The sequence below is a fragment of the Rousettus aegyptiacus genome, unplaced genomic scaffold, assembly GCF_014176215.1.
Source record: "Rousettus aegyptiacus isolate mRouAeg1 unplaced genomic scaffold, mRouAeg1.p scaffold_m13_p_3, whole genome shotgun sequence".
NCBI lineage: Eukaryota > Metazoa > Chordata > Mammalia > Chiroptera > Pteropodidae > Rousettus > Rousettus aegyptiacus.
Genome location: NW_023416306.1, coordinates 150316220 through 150336300, shown reverse-complemented (window position 1 = coordinate 150336300; position 20081 = coordinate 150316220). Strand labels below are relative to the sequence as shown.

Below are 20081 nucleotides of genomic sequence, written 5' to 3'. Positions count from 1 at the left end.
GTCTTGTCTAATGTTATGTGTGCCCATTACAAAGTGTGCATATTAATTCAGGACATGGCCTTTTTGATATGCAGGATGGTATCATCAGCATCATGACCTTTATGAGGACACACTAGAGCTGAGATGGTTGTTTTATTTATCAAAATATGACAATGCAGTACTTAATATTAAGTAACTAGTCCTTTTGAATCCAATTTTATAATATGAATCAATCAGATTATTGTAATTTAGTTTCTCAAGTAGACAGAGCATTTGAAGGAATCTGTGAGTCAAGTGAATAAAAATATTCTAGTTTATTTGAGAGTAATTTATTTTAGTAAATAAATACATTGAAATTCTGGTTAATACATTAATCTCTTATGCCTGGGGTGGTGATATTCACTCTCTCTGTGTCAGATTACTAACAGGTGGGCTGACAAAAGGATGTTTCCCAAACAAAACTAAGAACCACACTAAAATAATGGAACCATCACCAAAATGTTATCCACTGAAGCCCTATGTTGAGTGGCTATTTGGCCCCCCTACATGACATCTCTATATATCATAAACTAAATGAAATGAATATTTACCTAAACATTCAGGGAACGGGGGAAACAACACATTAATTAAACACATATTTGTTGGATTGCATACTCTTCGATACACATAACAGGTTTACGTTAATGATGTTCTACTTTTTAACCTATGTAAGTACAATCTTTGAATGGCATTTTTTATTCCTATCAACATTCTTAAAACACATTTTATAAAAGATGGGTATATAAATTGTAAAAACTAATTTACATATATTTTGCTAAAGTAAAACAAAATAAAGCAAAGGATATTTGGTTTTAGAAATAATACCATTTGGAACCCACAGAAGAGTCCCAAAAAGCTGGCAGTAAAGTACTGTATATATATGTAACAAATTCCTTAGATTTGCTTCTTTACTCACAAATAGAGCTATTACCTGGATTTCTATCAAGCTGGGAGGCCAATCTGGTATTAGAATGATCCACTCGTTTTGTGCTGAAGGTGGCAAAATAAAACATTTTAGTAACCTTATTCATATTTTTAAAATGCCTAATAACTAAAAGGGAGAAAACAATAAATACAGATGAAATACACAGGATCACTTTATGAATATCTCTGAGAAGACTCTATGAATAGCGTGTAGATAAAACTCTGCAGTGGCACCTTAGGGGTTAGGCTTTTTACTCTCCCGCACCCATCATCCATAAGCACAGCAGTTACTTCCTAACTAGTGTTTCACTGAACAGTGTGTGGAGAGACATTAATAAGTTTAATGTAAAAAGATGGATCAGGATGAAAAAAATCCATACTGTATACAGTTCTTAAAAATAAGGAGTGCACGAAACATTCTTTCCAAGGGGAAAGCATAGCTATTAATGTCCAGTGGCACAGTGCCCTTTGCAAGGGCAACTTTCCCAAAACATGGTCCACAGAGCCCGAAGTAAAGGACTCAAGACTCCCCCCCACCCCCGGGGAGTTTTCCAGGTCAAAATTATTTTCATAACACTGAGATGTTGTTTGCTTTTTTCCACTGTGTTGACAATTGCACTGAGGGTGCAGAAGCAATGGTGAGTATGGACTGACGGTGCTTCAGCGTGAAGGAAGGCGGGGACACCAAACTGCCGCACATCCGATTGGCAAAAATAATAAAATAAAAATTCAAGTTTCACTTTAAAATGTCCTTAATGAAGCAATAAGAATATTAATTTTATTAAACTACAAACCCTAAGTATAGGTCTTTTTAATCTTCTGTGTGGCAAAATACACATAAAGCAATTCTAGTCTATTCTTACGTAGGATCATCATCTCAAGGAAGAGCTTTTTGCAACTGCTGGATTTACAAGCAACGCTAGCTACTTTTTTTTTTTTTCCACACACCATTTTTACTTGAATGGCTGATAAACTATGATTATTCAAACTTGGGTATTTGACAAACATTTCTCAAAAATGAAGAAAGTAAGTTTGTCATTTCAAGGAAAACAATAATGGCATCTGTTGCCAACAGTAAAATTTGTGTTTTCAAGCAAAAATTATGAAATTGGTAAATTTATATCTATCATCATGAGCTTGATAGCTTCCCAACATTCAGTTAGTTTTCTTTTGGGTTTGGTGGTGATATGAATGAATATACTTAACAAAAATATTTTATAATGAAATGTGTCAAAATTTGGAAGATCTACATTACTTGGTGAACCAATATTTTCTAAGTGACTGCTAAATGATGTTATAAGATTACGCATGGGTAAAAGATCCATCCAAAGCATAAGACACATCAGTAGATTCTGATGTAACACAGCTCCAGATACTAATGGACATGGTTTTAGATTCTTCAGGAAACAACCATTTGTTGACTTTTAGTGAACAATCAGAGAAGAATGTACATAATTGTCTAAAAGGCTATTAAAATACTTTCTTTTGTAAACTCTGAGTGTTTAAAAACAGAGTTTCTTCATATACTTCAATCAAAAAAACACATTGCAAAAACAGATCGAATGAATGCAGAAGTGGACATGAGAATCCAGCTTTTATTAAGCTAGATATTAAAAAGATTTATAAGACAATGACATTATTCTGATTTTTTTTGATGGGATGGAAAATATAGTTATTTTCATTACAAAAATGTTATTTTTGTTAACATGTAATGGGTTTATTATTTTAAAATTGATAAACACTTAAAATTTTTGAGTTTTGATTTCTAATACAGTAAATATTGGTAGATAAAACCCATATTAACAAAAACTCTTTGGAGACTTCAATAACTTTTAAGATTGTATAAAGTTCTGAGACCAAAAAGTTTAAAAACTGCTGCCCAGAAGAATAGGATATAACACTAAACTTCACCAAAAAGGGAAATACCATGTGTAGTTTTAGACAAAGAACCAGAGTAAAAGTTTCAAATCCGCAAGCCGGTTTGCTGTTTATAAGGTGAGACTACCATTTTCATCTAGTATGTGTCAATGTGTCAAAGTATAAAGGAAAAAGTCATACAAATAGCCAGTAGGATTATAAATTAGTATAAGCTCTTTCTGAATCAGTTATGTTAATACATGTTAAAACCTTTTAAAATGTTTAAGCTCTATAACTCAGTAAGTCCCCTTTTAGATATTCTTTCTTCAATTAAAAGAAATTTGGAAAGATTATATACAAGCATAGTTAGTATTAGGCATCAGAATAAACAGCATAAGGAACCAAGCCTAAATGAAAAAAACACTTTATGTACAAAGACAGTTACTGAAAACTTATCCTCATGAAAAACCATAACTAACCTATAAAAAATTTAGCTCTAGAAACAGCTGTTTCTAAGAAAACTGCGAGATAACTATGACTGTTATAATGACGTAATATTGTATAACAAAATTTCAGAGTATTATTGTAAACAATTCTAAGAAATAGCACTGAAAGAAAAAAGAGGAAAATGAGACTATCCGACTAGAATTATGTTTAAAAAAATCTTATAAATATAATAAAAAGTAGAGAAATAATGAGTAGTATACTATGATGCTAATTTTATATAATTTTGAAACTGAGTATTTATGAAATTTGAGCAAAATTTTTAACACAAAATATTGCTACCTCTGGATTACTTATAATAATGCTGTTGATAGTTTTTCCTAATTAAAGAAAGATAAGAATTGGCTTTCAAATATTTTATTTTACTCACTTATAGTCTCTCTCCCAGAATTTCACAGGTCGAACATATGAAGTGATGAAGATTGCACTTCCCAGAAAGGGGTTTAGTGGCGTAGAAAAGAAGGCTGATACAACAGCCTGAACAAACAACATGGCTGAATCTATGGGAAAACTGGTTAAGGACCTTAACATTCAAATGAGCACACACATGCACACTAACGGGCACACTCGCGCGCGCGCGCGCGCACACACACACACACCCAAATACATCTCACAAATACATTGCAATTCCAGAAACTAGAAAAATAAGGTTCATCAGAGGAATACAGAAGAAGGGTACCACTGGACAGTGTAATAGGGTAGCAGTGAAAAGACACAGATAGAAAGTACAGCCTGGCATGAGGCTTTGAAGGGAGCTAAATATATATTTGCGAACATGTATCTGATAAAAGTCCATATATCATTTTTGGGTAGAGATGCTTGCATTTAATTTTCCAGAAGCTAAAACTACAATTTACAGATACAAAAAGTCTACATTTCGACATGTACGTGGTCACTAACCTTTACTTTTACTTAGAAAGTATTTTTAAGAAATAATGACGATAGAAGATTTTGGACATAAAGTTTAATAACAATTAAAAATTTTACTTAGTTGTAAAAATTAGTTTTACTTAATTATAAATCTTACACTTTTCTTATATTCAGATGATTTGTGGGCCACAGATGTTAATACAAGTTAAACAATCAAAAGGAGTAGAGGTATGGACTCAAAGGACTGCGAACTTTTGATAATTTATCACATAGTAAACTATATTCTATGCCTGTGAAAAGTTATGCCTATAAACCAACATTCTCATCAAGGATATGACTTCCCTTTCTCATAAAACTTTTATTAGAAGGATACGGGGCACTGCAAAGGGCTGAGCAAAAGCATGGAAAGCAGAACCCCATGTAATTTGCCATGGGGCAATGTAAGTATACACAAACTGCAATTTATAAAGGAGTTCCCAAAGCTGTAGGAGGAAAAAAAAAATCAGTAAAAATCTTATCAGATATTTGAAAAGAAAATGAAAGACCTCTAAAATGTATTTTCTACCTAATGGGGAAATGGCACTGAGATTATTTGCCATTTGCATGAAAGGAAAAGACACATCAACTGCCAAAACACAATATATTTTTAAAGAAAGACAGCTAGCTGATTTATAGATTGGTTTCATCTGTTTAAAAAATTCTATAGGCTATGTTACCACTACAAGTAAAACAAAGAAAGGTAGGAAATCTAGATGTCTATAAAGCTTAATACACATATATTTTGATTCTAAGATATTTCCCTCAAATTTCTGTGCTTTGGAAACTGAGTTAAATATAATGTCAAGAGGAATTTGAAAGCAGCCAGGGAGGGCTAAAGTTGTAATATAGTTGTCACTCCCTGGTTGCCTAAAAATTTAGTAGTGTATATTAGGCATCTGTTCATAATCTCAATTGTTATTGTCAATGGAAACAAAATAAAGTTTTAAATCTTATTTAAATTAGGATCTGTTCTGTTGAACATGTCTTCAACACTGAAACAGAATTGTTGAATTTGCCTAACACTGCCTCTGCATACCAGGCAGTGCAAGGTCCAATTCTTGAAAGAGATCACAGAATCTTCAAAGCAAGACATTCTGACTAATTAGGTGCCATGATTCATGTACTAAACACCTCATATTTAAATCAGTTGGCTGATTTACAATTAATCTGCTTAACTTCCTATTTAAAACAGAAGTCACAACTTCAATCAATTAGAAAATGCAGATGAACTCCTGCATTCTTCGTTATGACTCAAAATTATGCTGGCAATCCCTGTATTCATGTGATCAGAATGACAGGAAATAAAAGCAGGATGTATATTATCAAGATGTTATTATGACTGCTTAAAAGCAGTGATCCAAAAAACTTCGGTCTAAATGTGGAACAGATTGTACTCAAATTTTGACAGTAATATTGAAGAACAAATAATACATAATTACATCGATAAGTGGTTAGTGGGTAAACATTTTTATATACATTAATTTTTTCTTAAAAGGTTATTAAATCAACGGTGCATCTTACAATGGTATCTTAAAAAATCTAAAGAGATCCCTTGACTATTACTTGCTGATTATCACTGTTAAGTTCAATCAAGTAATTATATAAAATGCACACTCCTTAAGGCAGAGCTTTCTCTGTTTTGTTCAGTGATGTAGCCTAAGCATCTGGCACAGTTCTGGAATGTGGTTTGCTTTTAAAAACAGTTTGCTGAACAAATTAATGAATTTAGTTTATATTTTACTGCAACTTTCACTTTTTTCCAACCAGTATAAGATGTAATTTCCAATATTTAAGTTTGTGTGACACCACATGCTTCTCTAGAAATAATTCTCTGATAAACTTTCCAGTTTTCTCCTTTGGTTAACCATGCTCAATAGAAGAGAAAATAAATGATAAAAATGCATACAAATTAGAAGTTAGACAAATATAATATTCTAATATTTTAGAGGCTATTTTTCACCATATTTAGCACAATATTTTGAAATTGACCATCACTAAAACCTTGCTCAGATTAATGGTTTTCCATTGGTTTCCATCCTAGGTCAGATCTCTATAACATCTAAATTACTGTCACAATCTCTTAAACTGTTCTTCATACCTTTAGGTTCTCTCTTCCCCAATTCATCCCAAATGTGGCTGACCAGGCTAACTTTCCTAAAATTGGGCTTTCATTGTACTTTGTAGCTGCTCATATGCTTCAGCTCTGTTACCTATCAAATGGGATAATATATGTCAAAGTCCTTTGAATGTGGTCAGTGTTAACATGAAATCTAAACTCTTTTAATTTACAAATAATCTGCAACCTAATTCATTTAGAAAGGTGGTGTGGTTCAGCAAAAAAGATTCTTGGGGCTGGAGGCAGAAGACCCAGAGTTCACCTTCAAACTAACTTCTAATTGCTCCCACACGTCCTCGCTGTCCTTCGTCTCTTATCATCTTCGATCAGCTACCGGGTTATTTCCTCCCTTGGTCTATCCACCAGCTCATAGCCCAGTTCTAGTGCCATGTCTATTTCTAAAATGATTCAAAACCACAACCCCTTTTGGAAGATCTTATATATTTAAAAATATGTACTTTTAGTGTTTCTCAAGTTTTTCCATATAACTTAATCTTATTATCTCCCTAGCTATAGCAAGAAATATGTCTTTCATGGATCACAGTCACTAGCATTGTTTAGGGGTTCTAATATGCTCCTAAATAACTGGTTGAGTGGAAAAAAAAATTACTTAAAATGAAGCAAATGAAATGCAAAGATAATCCTCACTAAATAGCATATTACTTAAGGAGATATTTTTTACAGATAGGGACATTACTTTCAGTGATAAATTACCTTGTTGAAGAGTATGGACATGAAGAAGAGATCCAATAGCATGGTCTCTGAAAAAGCTTCATAGTCAATTTTGAAAAAGAGCACAGTAAAGATGACTGTGACATACTGATACGTAGGGCTGCTAAAAGACGATCGCAGCAGCTTCAGTCCAGCAATGGTGATCATTAAAGCACCTAATCTATAATAAAAAGAACGTACAACTCGTCAACCAATGACTGACAACTTTAGAAACCATACTAACTTTAGAAAGATCACCACTTCATTTACTAAGTTTATAACATACATATATTAAATTTAAATTTTTAAAAATGATTTACATAGCTAAGCAAATCACATCCTATTATAAACTATTATAATATTCCCTTTTAATAATATGCATTCTGATTCTTATCTTTTATATAAATGAGCATGTTTACAAAACTAGTTAACAGTATTGTAATCTTGACATTTGTTTCTCCAGTTTCTCAGTATTTCTATTGCTTTAACATTAATATCATTTTTCACATAAAAAATATGTCCCCAGTCTAGTGGGTAAGCCTATATGATGATTATATATGGTTTGATTTACACAGTACATAAGAACAACCATTTCCCAAACTTATCATCTAATATTAAAGATTAACCCTATTTAATAAGTGTTCTGTCATAAAATATGAATTGACAATGAGATGTCTGGAGTAGTGAAATGCAGGAGCAGAAAAAGATGTTAAGAAAAGGGAAGTCAAAATTTCACCTGAATTTCTTTTATCTCACCGTGCCTTGGAGGTAAGAGATACTCAACACCTGCTACTTTATGAATAACTTAAGGCATTGCTTATGACTGCTCCCAACAAACTTAAATTACAGGAGAATTATACTTACTCTGTATCCAGTTTTTTTGGACTAGCAATTGTCTCTGCACTGCTACTAAGTTCATTGAGAACAATCAATGGATAGATGATATTCTTCTCCACAAAAAGAAGCCACACGTGAAGTTTCTCAAACCACATCATAGTGGCAGCATCTAACAATGAAATATAAATCAAGAATACCATGTCATTTAATGTATAAAATAGTTTGGCAATGCAATGAAAAAGGAAAATCTTACGACTCAAATTCAGCTCTATAATAAAAAAATAATGTAAGAAATCCAGTACTTCAAATCACTTTTGTGATTTGAGACATATCCAGCTTTGCAACTTAGACTGACTTAAATGCAGATAAATTTCATTTAAAACTTTAATTCTTAAAAACTCAGTTTTTAAGCATAACTTTTTCTCACATGCCTGTAACTCTTACGAAAAAGGTTACTGAAGATTATTAGACTGCCACTTTCCCCAAAAAGAAATAAGGTTTTAAAACTTAAAGTCTTAAGGAGAATTGGTTTGCCTGCATATGGCAAGGAAAATTGAGGAAAAGGTTAGGGACTGGAAAGAGGTCACAAACATACACAAAAGGATTCAGCAATGAGGTCTGTTAAGAACAATTTAAGTTTTATTCTGTGGAAAACTGGTATTGTAGCACTGATACTTATACTTCAGCTAAAATTAAAGCATCTTGCAAAAGGTTTGACTCACTGCAGCTTCAAACCTAAGTATAAGAAATACAAGCCAAAGTGTTAATTGATGACACTTATTTATCAGCTGTCAACAGAGTAAAGGAAAAAAATCCATGGTATTAAAAAGAAGGTGATAATAAAATACTTACTTCGAACTTCGTATTGATTATACTCCACTGTCTTCAGCAGAGGGTGAGAGAAACAGTGCCACGGGAGCTGTTTTCTAACCTGAGGCAGCACGTAATGGGTTACAAAACCCACAAAGCCGACCAGTGCATACAACACATACTTGAGAGCAGGCTAAAAGAAAAATGGAGAAAACTACATGATTTTGAGACCCACAGGAAAACATCTAATTTGTCAGTTCGATTTTCCATTTGATTATTAAGAAGAGCAAAGTCAATTTTAGAATCAAAGAATTAAACATCTGTTTACAGTGAACATTTCTACATTATGTAGTTTTTCTGATTAAGGAAGCTATGAAAGTTAGTGATTGTTCATGTATTACAGATGTTTAAAAATGTGTTTACTACTTTCTTTGGTATCTCACACTATCATATAATGAGAGGCAGGCCTGAAGTATATTGCTTGCTACTGTGAAAATGTTCCACGTGACTTGCAGAGCAATGTATTAAATTATTTTAACTAGTAGAGATAAAGGACATGAGCTAAATAAAACTGAGTCTGAGTGAAGAGCATATTAGGACAAGAAAAAAAATGTTTTTTTTTTTTTCACAAAAGAAAGTATTGAGTACTTTCTGTGTGCCCACTAAATGCATTAAAAAAGTGATCTTTTTGTGTGCCTTCACATAGTATATATCATTAGAAGAGAGTTTTACGTATGATGAAATTCACAAAAGAGGAAAAATCAAGTACCATCCCTTCAAATATTGAAATTAAAAATCATATATTTAGAAACTTTGGACACAGAGAGGCTCCTATCTGAGCCCTAAAGCCCTACTGGGCCTGACTCGACTTGCGAGTGTTCAGGAATTAATAGTTCAAATTGGAAGAGAAGAAAACAGGAAAAAATGTTAAATAAAATTAAATAATAGAATCTTTACTTCTGGCCAAATGTAATAATAGGTATTCACTCTTCCACATGAAACAACCAAAACAGAATAAAATATGTGAACCATAAGGAAATGAACAGTGAACCCTTAGAGAAAAGAAACACATGAGGTCAGTGTTAGGACTGCCCTAGTTTACTGTCTTGAGAGAGTCTCCAGGCTGCAGTGCAGGGAGGGAACCCACACAAGCCTGGGCCCCCTGAGTTAGGAGCCTAGAGAGACAAAGGCAGCTAGAGTTCACCAGAGTAGACAGCACAGCAAAGAGAAAACTGCACAAAAGAGAAATCTGAAGATCTGCAGAGGGTTCCCCTTGGGTATTCAGGGGAATCCTCACAGTGTGTAAGGACTACAGGAGATCAGGGAAAGAACTACAAGAAAGGATTAGAAAAGACAGTATCCGGCCCTCACAGAGGGTTAGGAATAGTGAGCGCTTGTTCCCACAGCCAGACTGGATAAGCTCAAGACTCACAGGGCACTGGCTAGAGTACTCAGAAGGGTGTTGCCTCAGTAGGGGCAATATTGCCCCTACACTAAAAACAGCCCTGGCTTCACCTAGCAAATCTTAAAAGGAAGACCTGAAAGGATCAAACTATTAACAAGTAACTTAACAGTGCTAAAAACTAAATCCAAGAATATTTCTAGAAATAATAAAAATATCTAATACCTAACAAGGTAAAATTTATAATGCTTGGAATCCAATAAAAAATTACCAACATGCAAAGAATCAGAAAACTATCACCCATGAGGGGGAAAAAACACAACTAATCAAAACCAGCCCACAAGTGACAGAAGTTAGAATTAGGAGACAAGGACATTAAGAAAATTAGAACTGAATTCTATATATTCAAAAAGTTAAGAGGCATGGGAGATAAAAAAAAGACTTAAACTTAAGATGAAAATTATAAATTCTGAGATGAAAAATACAATGGATGGGGTTAATGGCAGATTATACATTACAGGTGGTTAGTGAACTTGAGGACGCAACGATGGAAAGTATTCAAAGTTAAATACACATACGAAAAGAATTCAAATAAAAAGAGCATCAGTGAACTATGGGACAGCTTCAAGAGGCCTAAGATATATGTAACTGGATGGAGTCCATGTATGTGGGGTGGAGGTGGGGGTAACAAAGCAGAAAAACAGAAAAAACATGTGAAGTAATAAAGGTCGAAAGTACAAAAACATGAAGAAAACTATGCGAAGGCACATCATAATCAATCTGACATCATGTGGAAGCAGGGATCTGCACAACAGAACGAAGGGCACTGATAATGGTTACATGGCCTGCAGATAAGCAGGGCTGTACTGAGGAGCAAAACCTGAGGGGCCTCACCAACACCTGCGCCTGACTTAGATCATGAGCTTCTAGGCTTCCAGCTGTACTAGAACAAGACTGTGAGGAGTTCATGTATTTCAGCATTACAAACATTTAAATCCGAAATCAAATCCGAAATCAGTCCAAACTAAGTTGTTTTCTCTCAACCAAAAGAACTAAAGGATTCCTTACCTGCAATACTGTGAACACTGTGCTCACGTGAATAGCAAAATATAGCACACCAATCACAATGCATACCACTAGGTCAGACTGTAAACGTTCACTCTGTGAAACAAAGCAGAATTATCAAACAATGACACAAAATTTAACAAATATATTTCCTTTATTCCTAGCTGGAAGAGTTTAAGAAACAAATTTTCACTGATCTTATTTTTTAGCACTTCTAGATATTTCTTACACATGGTAACCAGGTACAAGTCTTATTTTCTTCCTCAATTTCCTCATATCTCAGTTTGACACTGCAATACCAAGGAAATCAAACTAATGCATCTAGTGCCACATACGATATAAGATATCATAACAAAGTCTTTTATAACGAAGCTGTGTATTTTTTCCCCCATTGGCCTGTAAGTTTATTATGGAAAAAGGAAATGAGGTGCTTAAGTTCTGTATCATTCATAAGGCATACCCCTTTGGATAACAAAGTTATATTTTCATTGGTCTTTTGAAATATTGAAACTGCAGGCATACATCCTATTTTACTTACTGGATTTTGGTTCTTTTAGAGGTTGTAGTAAAAACCAGAAACCTCTTGATATCTTTGGTTGTTGACTAACCCACAGATTTATACTTTAAGCTAGTTTTAGAAGTATCCTACTATATTTCGCATGAAATATCATGGAAACTAAAGTCATAAAAATTCTTTAAATTATATTATGAGGCAGTTTTGTACTTCTCTAAGGTTTTCTAAAGACTACGTGAATAGCTCAAGTTCACAGAAGGTAAATATTGTTTCTAATCAAGATTTATAAGTTCAGTCTTTAACAAATGAAAATAAGTCTAATAACTTAGAAGAATTTTATTTTATTCCATAAAACATATGATCTACAAAATTCATTTTTCAAATAATTACTAAAAAAATGCAGGCAACATTAGAATTCACTAAACGTGGAAATTTTTAAATGACTACATTTACTTAAGTATAATTAAATTACCACAGGTTATCATTCTCTCCTTTAACTATGAAACTCTCTCTCTCTCTCTCTCTCCCTCCCTCCTTCCCTCTATTCCCGCCGCGCCCCTCTCTTCTGACTACCCTCGAGAAATAAAACACTAAAAGGCTAGCAGATGACTTACAAGATTACAGTTTTTATCAATAGCAAAAATGTTGGGCAGACAGGTAGACATGAGCAACAGGGGAATGAAGGCCCAACCCAGAGACCTCCCTTAGGACATCTCCGAAACACTCATTTCATCGTTAAAGATTACCATTACATCCTGAAATATAAAGAAGTAGAAAGCACAAAACTAACCACTGGTTTAGTCTGGCAACAAGCATCTGCGCATATACTGTTAGTACAAGTACTGACCTTTCTTTACCAAAGGCTCATTATAGCAGCATTATAATATCATACATATGCCCATAAGTTCATGAATCTAATTACAACAGACTGAATTCTGGGTAACCACATACCAGTAAACAAGGGGTTATATAACAGCAGGGTGACCTCACATGCCAATCATCTAGCACCACGCCTGTAACCACCTTTCAGAGACACAATACAAGGTATGTTCCCAGAACCCTGCTGGGCTACAGCCATCTCTGGCATAGCCCATTTCTTTCTTGAAACGTACTTTAACAAATCTCACTTTTCCTATATGTCTCTGATCTATAATTGTTTACCACATTGACGGAAAAGAACCAAACCCCCTTGATGTTCCCAGTGCGCCAGGAATGGTAACAAAAATAACAAAATCTAACTATGGCCATGCCATCCTGAACGAGGCTGATCCCATTTGATCTTGGAAGCTAAGCAGGGTCAGGCCTGGTTAGTACTGGGATGGGAGACCACCTAGGAAGACAGGGTGCTATAGGTGTTATTTATTAAAAAAAAAAAAAAAAAGAAAAAATCTAATTTATGTTAATACTCATCTTTCAAATTCCAGTTTAAATTGAATAAGATTGAGAATTCTATAAACAATGAAATTACTTAATTTTACCTGACTTAAAAATGAATGTTCGACATACTGTTTTATGCAGAAACCAAGTTTGAGGAATGAGCATTGCTTATATGATAAAATTTTAAATAAAAGCAATCAACAACATATAATACATAACTATATACAGTTATTATATATAGCTATACATTTCCTCCAATTATTAAATGCCTTCAAAAAGTATTCATTATATAACATGATGAACTGTCTAAAACATAAGTCTTTTTAATGATTTTAAAAAGCTTAAACTTACAACAGAATTTCTAAGTTTTTCAGGTAGTGGATCTTTTACTTCAGACAGAGGGTCTTCTGGATTTTTTTCTTCTGTTTTTGGAAAAATCTTGGACTGCACCAAAGAGCTTTATATTTTTAAAACAGAGAAAATAATTAATAAAAAGAAATTCATATCTAACCTGAAAAATAGTATTTCAAATGGCAAAGTTTATGATAAAAAACTAAATGATCTAAGTATACTTAATCATTAACAAATGATAAATTCTGAAAAGTTTAAGATGTCATCAAATAAGCATATAGTAAAAATGTTCATTAAACATAGCTTTAATATTTAGCAGAGAAAAAATTAACAAATACTTTCAGCTAATATGATTAAAATCTCTCAAAGTTAATCTATTTTGAAACCAAATATAGATTAAGTCAATAGCATTTTGATATGCCATTGGGAAAACATACCCTGGAAGTTAAATTTGAAAGAAATGTCAACTTATTTAAATTTCTTTAATTCAATAACAACTGATTTCACTTACAAAAGTACAGATGGATCACTGCTTTGTCGGCTGAGATGATAGGATACTGCAACTAACAAACCACAAAAAACGGAGAAAAGTACTGGAATATGTTGACCATCCCAAGAATCCTGTTGGAGGGGAAAAAAGTATGACAGAAGAATATTCTTCTAATTTATAATCATATAATCATTGGATGTCAGAATTTTGGAGAAAGATAACTAAATTCAATAAAAACTTTTTAGCCCTATTATTAACTGTTTTTTATTCCAGATAAATTTAGATTACTTTTTGATGAGCTAGACTCTAGCTTCTAGATCATCTTCAGATTTCTTTTGATTACTAAAGCTCTATTTATACATGAGGAATAATAAATACTTTTGCTACTGATACATGCTGCTGTCAATTTCTTTCAGATTTAAATAGTAAGTTTACATTAAAATATGTCCTCCCTTTTGAAGAACAAAATAACTTGGTAGATTAAATTTTTGATTTTCTATATAATAATGGCGTAGGAAAAGGCAACAAATGATACATTAAGCAAAATAAAATGTTAACATTTGGTGTGCTACTTTTTTGATTTTTTTGTTATTCATATAATATGCATGCCATTATACCTTCTATAGTATTGAGCAGGCATTCAGTGTTTCCTGAATGAATGAACTGCATATTCTCAGAAATAAATAATATAAAAGCGAGCTTTGAAGGCCAACCAAACGTGTGGAAATGGCATTTCCCAGTGTCCTATCCTTACCCATTTCTCTTGTCAACCCACATTAGCAGTCTTTTTCTTACTCTTCATTTTTGTTGATGAATTCCAAATTTATCAATCACTATGTCAAACCTCTCTAAATATAACTTCCTACTATGCATCTCTGGGTAACCCACGAACATCAACAAATAAATGTGTCCAAAAGTACATAATCACGTTCCTCACTAAACACAAAATTTCAAATTTTGTGCATTAATATCAATATCTAACCAATTATACAAACTTGACCCTAACCAGAAGTCAGTCATCTTGGAGCCTATTCTGGCTCTTTTCTCTTAAATTAGAGTTCTCAAATATATTCACTAAATCCAATTTTAATTAAGTCCCTCATAATTTCAAGATTGCAGCACAACAGTCTTCCTACTTCTGATCCTTCCTGCTTGTATTTCCATTTCCTTCACACTGAGGACCAAGTAATCTTTCTAAAATGCAATGCTGATCATTTCCTTGCCATGCCTCGAATATTTTGAGCCTTTCATCTCCACCCCAACACATTCAGGATAAAAGATATTTTGTCTTTTATCATAATGACAATGTACAATCCAGCCTCTGCCTATCTTTCCAGCCTGACTGAAATCAATCTTTCCTCATGTACCCAAATCTCCAGCAATTCCAAATTACTTGCTGCTTCCTATACACAACACACTTTCTTTACAACTTCATGGATCTTCCTCCCCTGTTTTAATTAACTAATTCCTATTTGTCCTTCACATTTTGGTTAAAAAGCTACCATTTGGAAAATTATCATTAATCCTGTTAGGCTGAATAAGGTAATAATTAACTGGTATATATATAAAACTCTGTTTTCAAAATCTTCATCACCCTCTAGTAAGTGTTGTTGGACTTGTTAATCACAGTGGTACGTAAGCCATTCAAAAGCAGGAAATAAATGGTGTTTAGCACAGTACTGGGCACACAGTAAGCATTTCATAAATGCTACTGAATAAATGAAACAAGGAAGGATGGTATGAGTCACTTTTCACATCCTTTCATCCCTATCACTATCTTTCATTAATCATAAAAAATAATACCAGCAGGGGTTAACGGTTGTTTACAAGAAATTTAAAGTTCACGTGTTCAATTTGGTGACACTTTTTTAAAATGGAGCTAATGAGTGTAAATATATATGTCTTACTGTTAAAGTATAAAGCTGAAACTTATTGGATTTCGTTAACCAATGTCACCATAAAAAAATAAAATAAAAATATAAAATAAAATAAAATGGAGCTAATAAGGCTCATCCAGATCCTTCTAAACCAATAATGACATTCAGGTCTTTGCTGAGGGTCACACTGAGCTGCAAGCTGCTTCAGGGGCATCTTTAGGAGCTAGCAACAGGGCAGAAGACCAAAATCAAGAACTACCAGACTGCCCTTTTGACAGCTGTTTCCCCAACCAGAACTAGACAGGAACTGTTGGCAGAACTACTTGGACTTCCACCACTGTGAGAAGGCAATGACCGCTAAAGAAGGTGATGTCTGTGTGTGCGAAGGGTACTGGTGTGTGTACAAGTCCTTCTGCCCCATATCCTGGGTGTCAGCTTGGGATGACAGCCAGGCAGAAGGCACATTTCTTGGGAAGATCTGAACTGGCTCCGCCTCGCCTCTCCTCTGTCTTCCATCCCTCTCCCAGGACGGTGAGGGTAGACCTGGATACATCCCACCCTGGGATCCTGAATCATGGCTTAACTAATAATAATAAGTTGTTGGAAAAGTGAAAAAGAAAATAATGACATTTAATTTTAGTGCACTAATTTTTACTAGAACTGTTTTTCCCCCTAAAAATATGAAATGCTTCACAAATTTGCACGTCGTCCTTGTACAGGACCATGCTAATTTTCTCTGTGTTGTTTCAATTTTAGTATATGTGTTGTTGAAGTGAACACTAGAATGTATCTTAAATTGCAGTCTTTGAACTTTATTTTTATAAGTTTTAAAGTGTCTTGATATGAATAGTAGGCATATATATTCTTAACTAGAAATCTAAAATTAGCTCCATATTATGTTATTACTATGCCCACCTCTATCCCACCTGAAGACTGTTATTACTATGCTCAGCCTAGTTTTTAATAATTTGTTTCTAATATTAACCTCTGATTATTTTATGGAAAAGGATTTTCTTTTTATAATGGTTAACTATGAAATTATTTTCAAATTAAAAGTAAAGAGCATGAGAATAATGTTCAACATAAAAAGATCATGGAAATTCAAGGTAAAGTGACTGGGAGAGGGGGAAATATTATGAGTCAGTTTAAAACAATCCTCACATAGAAAAATAGCCTTAAAGACAAAACATACTATAACGTACTGCTCACCTTTAAAGCGCCATAACACAATCCATACAGTAAGGCTACTGCTACAATGCTACAGATAAAACTGTAGAGTGCTGCAAGCAGGCTTGTAGTGGCTGGGCAGGAAAGGAAAAAGAAATTAATATTTTATAAATATATTTTAAAAACATATTAAAAGGGCACTGAAAAGTATTTAAAATGGTATAATATCAACTAGAATTAAATATTTTTTCATCTGCTTTTTAAAGATTGAGTTAAAGTCTGTTGAAATGCACCATGAAGCTCTGAGTGAAGCTCTTCCTGGGGACAATGTGGGCTTCAATGTCAAGAATGTGTCTGTCAAAGACATTTAAATCATGGCAATGTGGCCAGTGACAGCAAAATGACCCATCAATGGAAGTGGTTGGCATCACGGCTCAGGTGATCATCCTGAACCATCCAGGCCAAATCAGTGCTGGACATGCCGCTGTGCTGGACTGTCACACAGCTCACACTGCTTGCAAATTTGCTGAACTGAAGGAGAACACTGATTGTCGTTTGGGGAAAAAGCTAGAAGGAGGCTCAAAATTTTTGAAATCTGGTAATGCCGCCATCGTTGATATGACTCCTGGCAAGCCCACGTGTGTTGAAAGCTTCTCTGACTATCCTCTTCTAGGCTGTTCTGCTTTTTGTCACATGATACAGACAGTTGCTATAGGTGTCATCAAAGTAATGGATAAGAGGCTGGAGCTGGCAAAGTCACCAAGTGTGCCCATAAAGCTCTGAAGGCTGAATGAACATCACTCCCAATATCTGCCACCCCTGTCTTAATCGGTGGTGGAAGAACAGTCTCAGAACTGTTTATCTCATTTGGCCATTTACGTTTAATAGTAGAAGACTGGTTAATGATTGCAATGCATCGTAAAACCTTCAGAGGGAAAGAATGTTTTGCAGACTGTTTGGTTTTTTTGTGTGTGTGGCAATTGTTATTAGTTTTTAAAATCAATACTTTTTAATGGAAACAAGTTGACCACAAATCTATCATAGAATTTTGAGATTCATTAAAACAAAGTTTAATGAGAAAAAATTTTTGAGTTACTTCATCCAGTGCTTTCAAAAGATGATGAAACAAAGAGTTATCTATTAGCCACAATTTCTGATACAAAATATATTCACCTTGTAAAGTAATGGACATTTATACATAGCAGAAAAACTCATGCCTATATTATGCTTCAAGAATGTACTGTATTATATTTACACAAGTATGGGAAAAATGAAGCTTGCAAAGGCCTGAAAAGGAACTGAAGACATATTAAGTATTCACTGAAAGATATTAGCCTATATAAACAGAACTTGTACTACCCACAAAAGTAAATTGTATTGAATTGTGTTAATTCTCACAAAAAAAATACAGATCTGACTAATTACTAACAACAACAGAGATCCAATGGATTACTAGTAATAAGGAATAGAAGATGGCTAATACAGCTAGCTTTTATTTTTAAAATATGGATAATGGTTCCAAAAAAGAAATATATAGGAAAAATTTCCCTTTAGGTGATATTAAAAAATTAGCTCCTTGTACAAGTCTATAAATTATGACAAAGCCCATTGTTATGAATAATATACATTGACCTTTTTCCATAGTATTTAGATTAATATAGCACCTATAATAGTCCCTAAATATTGAAACTGTCTTCTATCCATTAAGCCATGCTAAAGACCAGCCCAATCTTAATTCATATCCCTTTCAAAAATTTTTAAAAGCATCAAAAATGCTCTAGAAGCATAGAAAAGTCTTAGTTTCTATTTAAAACAAGTCATAATATCAATATTTATCAGCAGAGATAATTTCAATGCATATATTTGGAAGATAAATGAGGACTGCAAAAATGATGTATGAAGAGAAATGGACTATAAAGTTACTGTAATTCCTTTCCCTTTCATATTTTTTCTCTAGTTACACACATATCTTTCAGTAAACTTTTAAATGGTTAAACCAAATAAAAGTATATTTTAACCCTGGTGGCTGCCCATAGGGTTATTTTCAAGTTCTACAAATTATCATCTAGAGTAACACTAATCTTATTTTTAAAATGAAATATACATATATTAAGGAAATACATTTCTAAGTATATCATGTCATATTCATACATTCTACTCTAGAAACAGAGGTACTTTTAAAAAGGTTATTTAGTAAAATGCTTTCATTAAAAGCATTCTGGTTTTGGTGTTCACACAAAACACTGAAACTAAATACATAGACATGCCAAATGCATATGCCAGTTCAAAATCCAAATACAATGCCATGTATCAGAGCTCAATCTATTTGGGTTATATGACTTTTTATAAATATTTTCTAAGTCTATATAAGTTCTATGTAAACTCATTATCACTTTTAGTTTTAGACAATAGCATCATTACTTCTTACAGATCAACACCATTATTCCTGTATCTTTCACTAAAGAAGCAGACTTGACTGCTTCTTCCTATCTACAAATTTAATTCCTGCTAAGTCTTCAATTATTAAGCAAGTGTATTTTTTTTCTAATTCTAATTCTAAAATGAAAACTGAAAAAGCATTTTAATATTCAGTTTGCTACTTAATGATCTGTAAAGGTAATACTGTAATTTTTAATTTTTATAAAGTAGTACTCACCATTACCACCAAAGATATGAATATCCAACTGTTCACAAAGGTACATTACAAATGTATTCACCTGAGGCAGAAGACCAATGAAAAATACTACTGGGAAACAGAGTGTAAACACTACAGAAGGAAAGAAAAGTATATTAAAAATAGTATACCTTATCCATCCTTTTATTTTTTTAATCATAAAATAAATGATAAAAAGATCCAAAATTAACATACACCACCCAGTAATTTTTTAAAGATATCATTTAAAACTATGTCCCTCTACATAACTGCTTGGCTATTAAATAATCTTTTCAACTGTAACAGCTTTTAAAATTATTTCAATCATCTTCACATAACCAAAGCCTGAGAGAATCCAAAGGAAACTTCCATCTACTTCAAGAACAGAAGAATTGCTATAATATTTGTTCATTATTAGCTTCTTTCATAATAGTCCTATAGTTCTGTTCCTCATTGAGAGGATTACAATAAACAACAAAACAAAATTATTCTTACCTAT

General features: G+C 33.3%; 1 protein-coding gene, 1 non-coding gene and 2 pseudogenes across 8 annotated transcripts in view; 2 read left to right on the top strand and 2 right to left on the bottom strand.

The window, feature by feature from the left end:
* The window catches only part of PCNX1 (pecanex 1), a 132963-nt gene that overhangs the window by 27095 nt on the left and 85787 nt on the right, over positions 1-20081 (bottom strand). For all 7 annotated transcript variants that reach the window (XM_016139937.2, XM_036218103.1, XM_036218102.1 and 4 more), the window contains 11 exons: positions 19586-19696; positions 16972-17063; positions 13907-14016; positions 13396-13501; positions 11157-11249; positions 8729-8879; positions 7904-8045; positions 7043-7220; positions 4547-4655; positions 3674-3803; positions 950-1008 (listed from right to left, as the gene is read on the bottom strand). In XM_016139937.2, the coding sequence (XP_015995423.2) occupies positions 950-1008; positions 3674-3803; positions 4547-4655; positions 7043-7220; positions 7904-8045; positions 8729-8879; positions 11157-11249; positions 13396-13501; positions 13907-14016; positions 16972-17063; positions 19586-19696 (1281 nt within the window). The remainder of the gene's footprint in view (positions 1-949; positions 1009-3673; positions 3804-4546; positions 4656-7042; positions 7221-7903; positions 8046-8728; positions 8880-11156; positions 11250-13395; positions 13502-13906; positions 14017-16971; positions 17064-19585; positions 19697-20081) is intronic.
* Positions 12904-13022, top strand: LOC118600550 (annotated as a pseudogene).
* Positions 14753-16244, top strand: LOC118614965 (annotated as a pseudogene).
* Positions 16437-16542, bottom strand: LOC118601059. Its single transcript, XR_004950162.1, has one exon. It is a non-coding gene; the product is annotated as a U6 spliceosomal RNA (small nuclear RNA).